The following is a 314-nucleotide window of genomic DNA, read 5'->3' on the forward strand; positions in this document are numbered from 1 at the left end:
ATCGCGTTTGAAGAACAGGGTGCATGATATGAAGTAACAAAATTTTACTAAAACTGCATCCTTCTCATTTAGTATACGGAGTAGGAAGTACCACTCACCAACAGCTTCATGGTGGAAGATGCTGGCTCGTCCACTCAAGCTCCGCCTTATATACTTCCATTCACTCTCTTTCCTCTCGCACCCCCAGTGACCCCAATTTCTTTTCGTACTCACAGTTCCTCGCTTCTTTACCTTTATCCTATTATGTTTACAGAACGTATGAATATTTGAAGAAAGTACATTTCTAAGTTTGGTTTATTCTCATAAACACTCTT

The 314-nt window shown here is 39.8% G+C and overlaps 1 protein-coding gene across 2 annotated transcripts in view; it reads right to left on the minus strand.

Annotated features, from left to right (window-relative positions):
* Positions 1–117, minus strand: part of LOC119586897 (glycine-rich protein DOT1-like) — a 1,509-nt gene extending 1,392 nt beyond the window's left edge. For both annotated transcript variants that reach the window (XM_037935636.1, XM_037935635.1), the window contains exon 1: positions 99–117. In XM_037935636.1, coding sequence (XP_037791564.1) covers positions 99–110 — 12 coding nt within the window. In that variant the 5' untranslated portion in view covers positions 111–117. The remainder of the gene's footprint in view (positions 1–98) is intronic.
* Positions 118–314: the final 197 nt, after the last annotated feature.

The sequence above is a fragment of the Penaeus monodon genome, chromosome 22 (assembly GCF_015228065.2).
Source record: "Penaeus monodon isolate SGIC_2016 chromosome 22, NSTDA_Pmon_1, whole genome shotgun sequence".
Lineage (NCBI taxonomy): Eukaryota > Metazoa > Arthropoda > Malacostraca > Decapoda > Penaeidae > Penaeus > Penaeus monodon.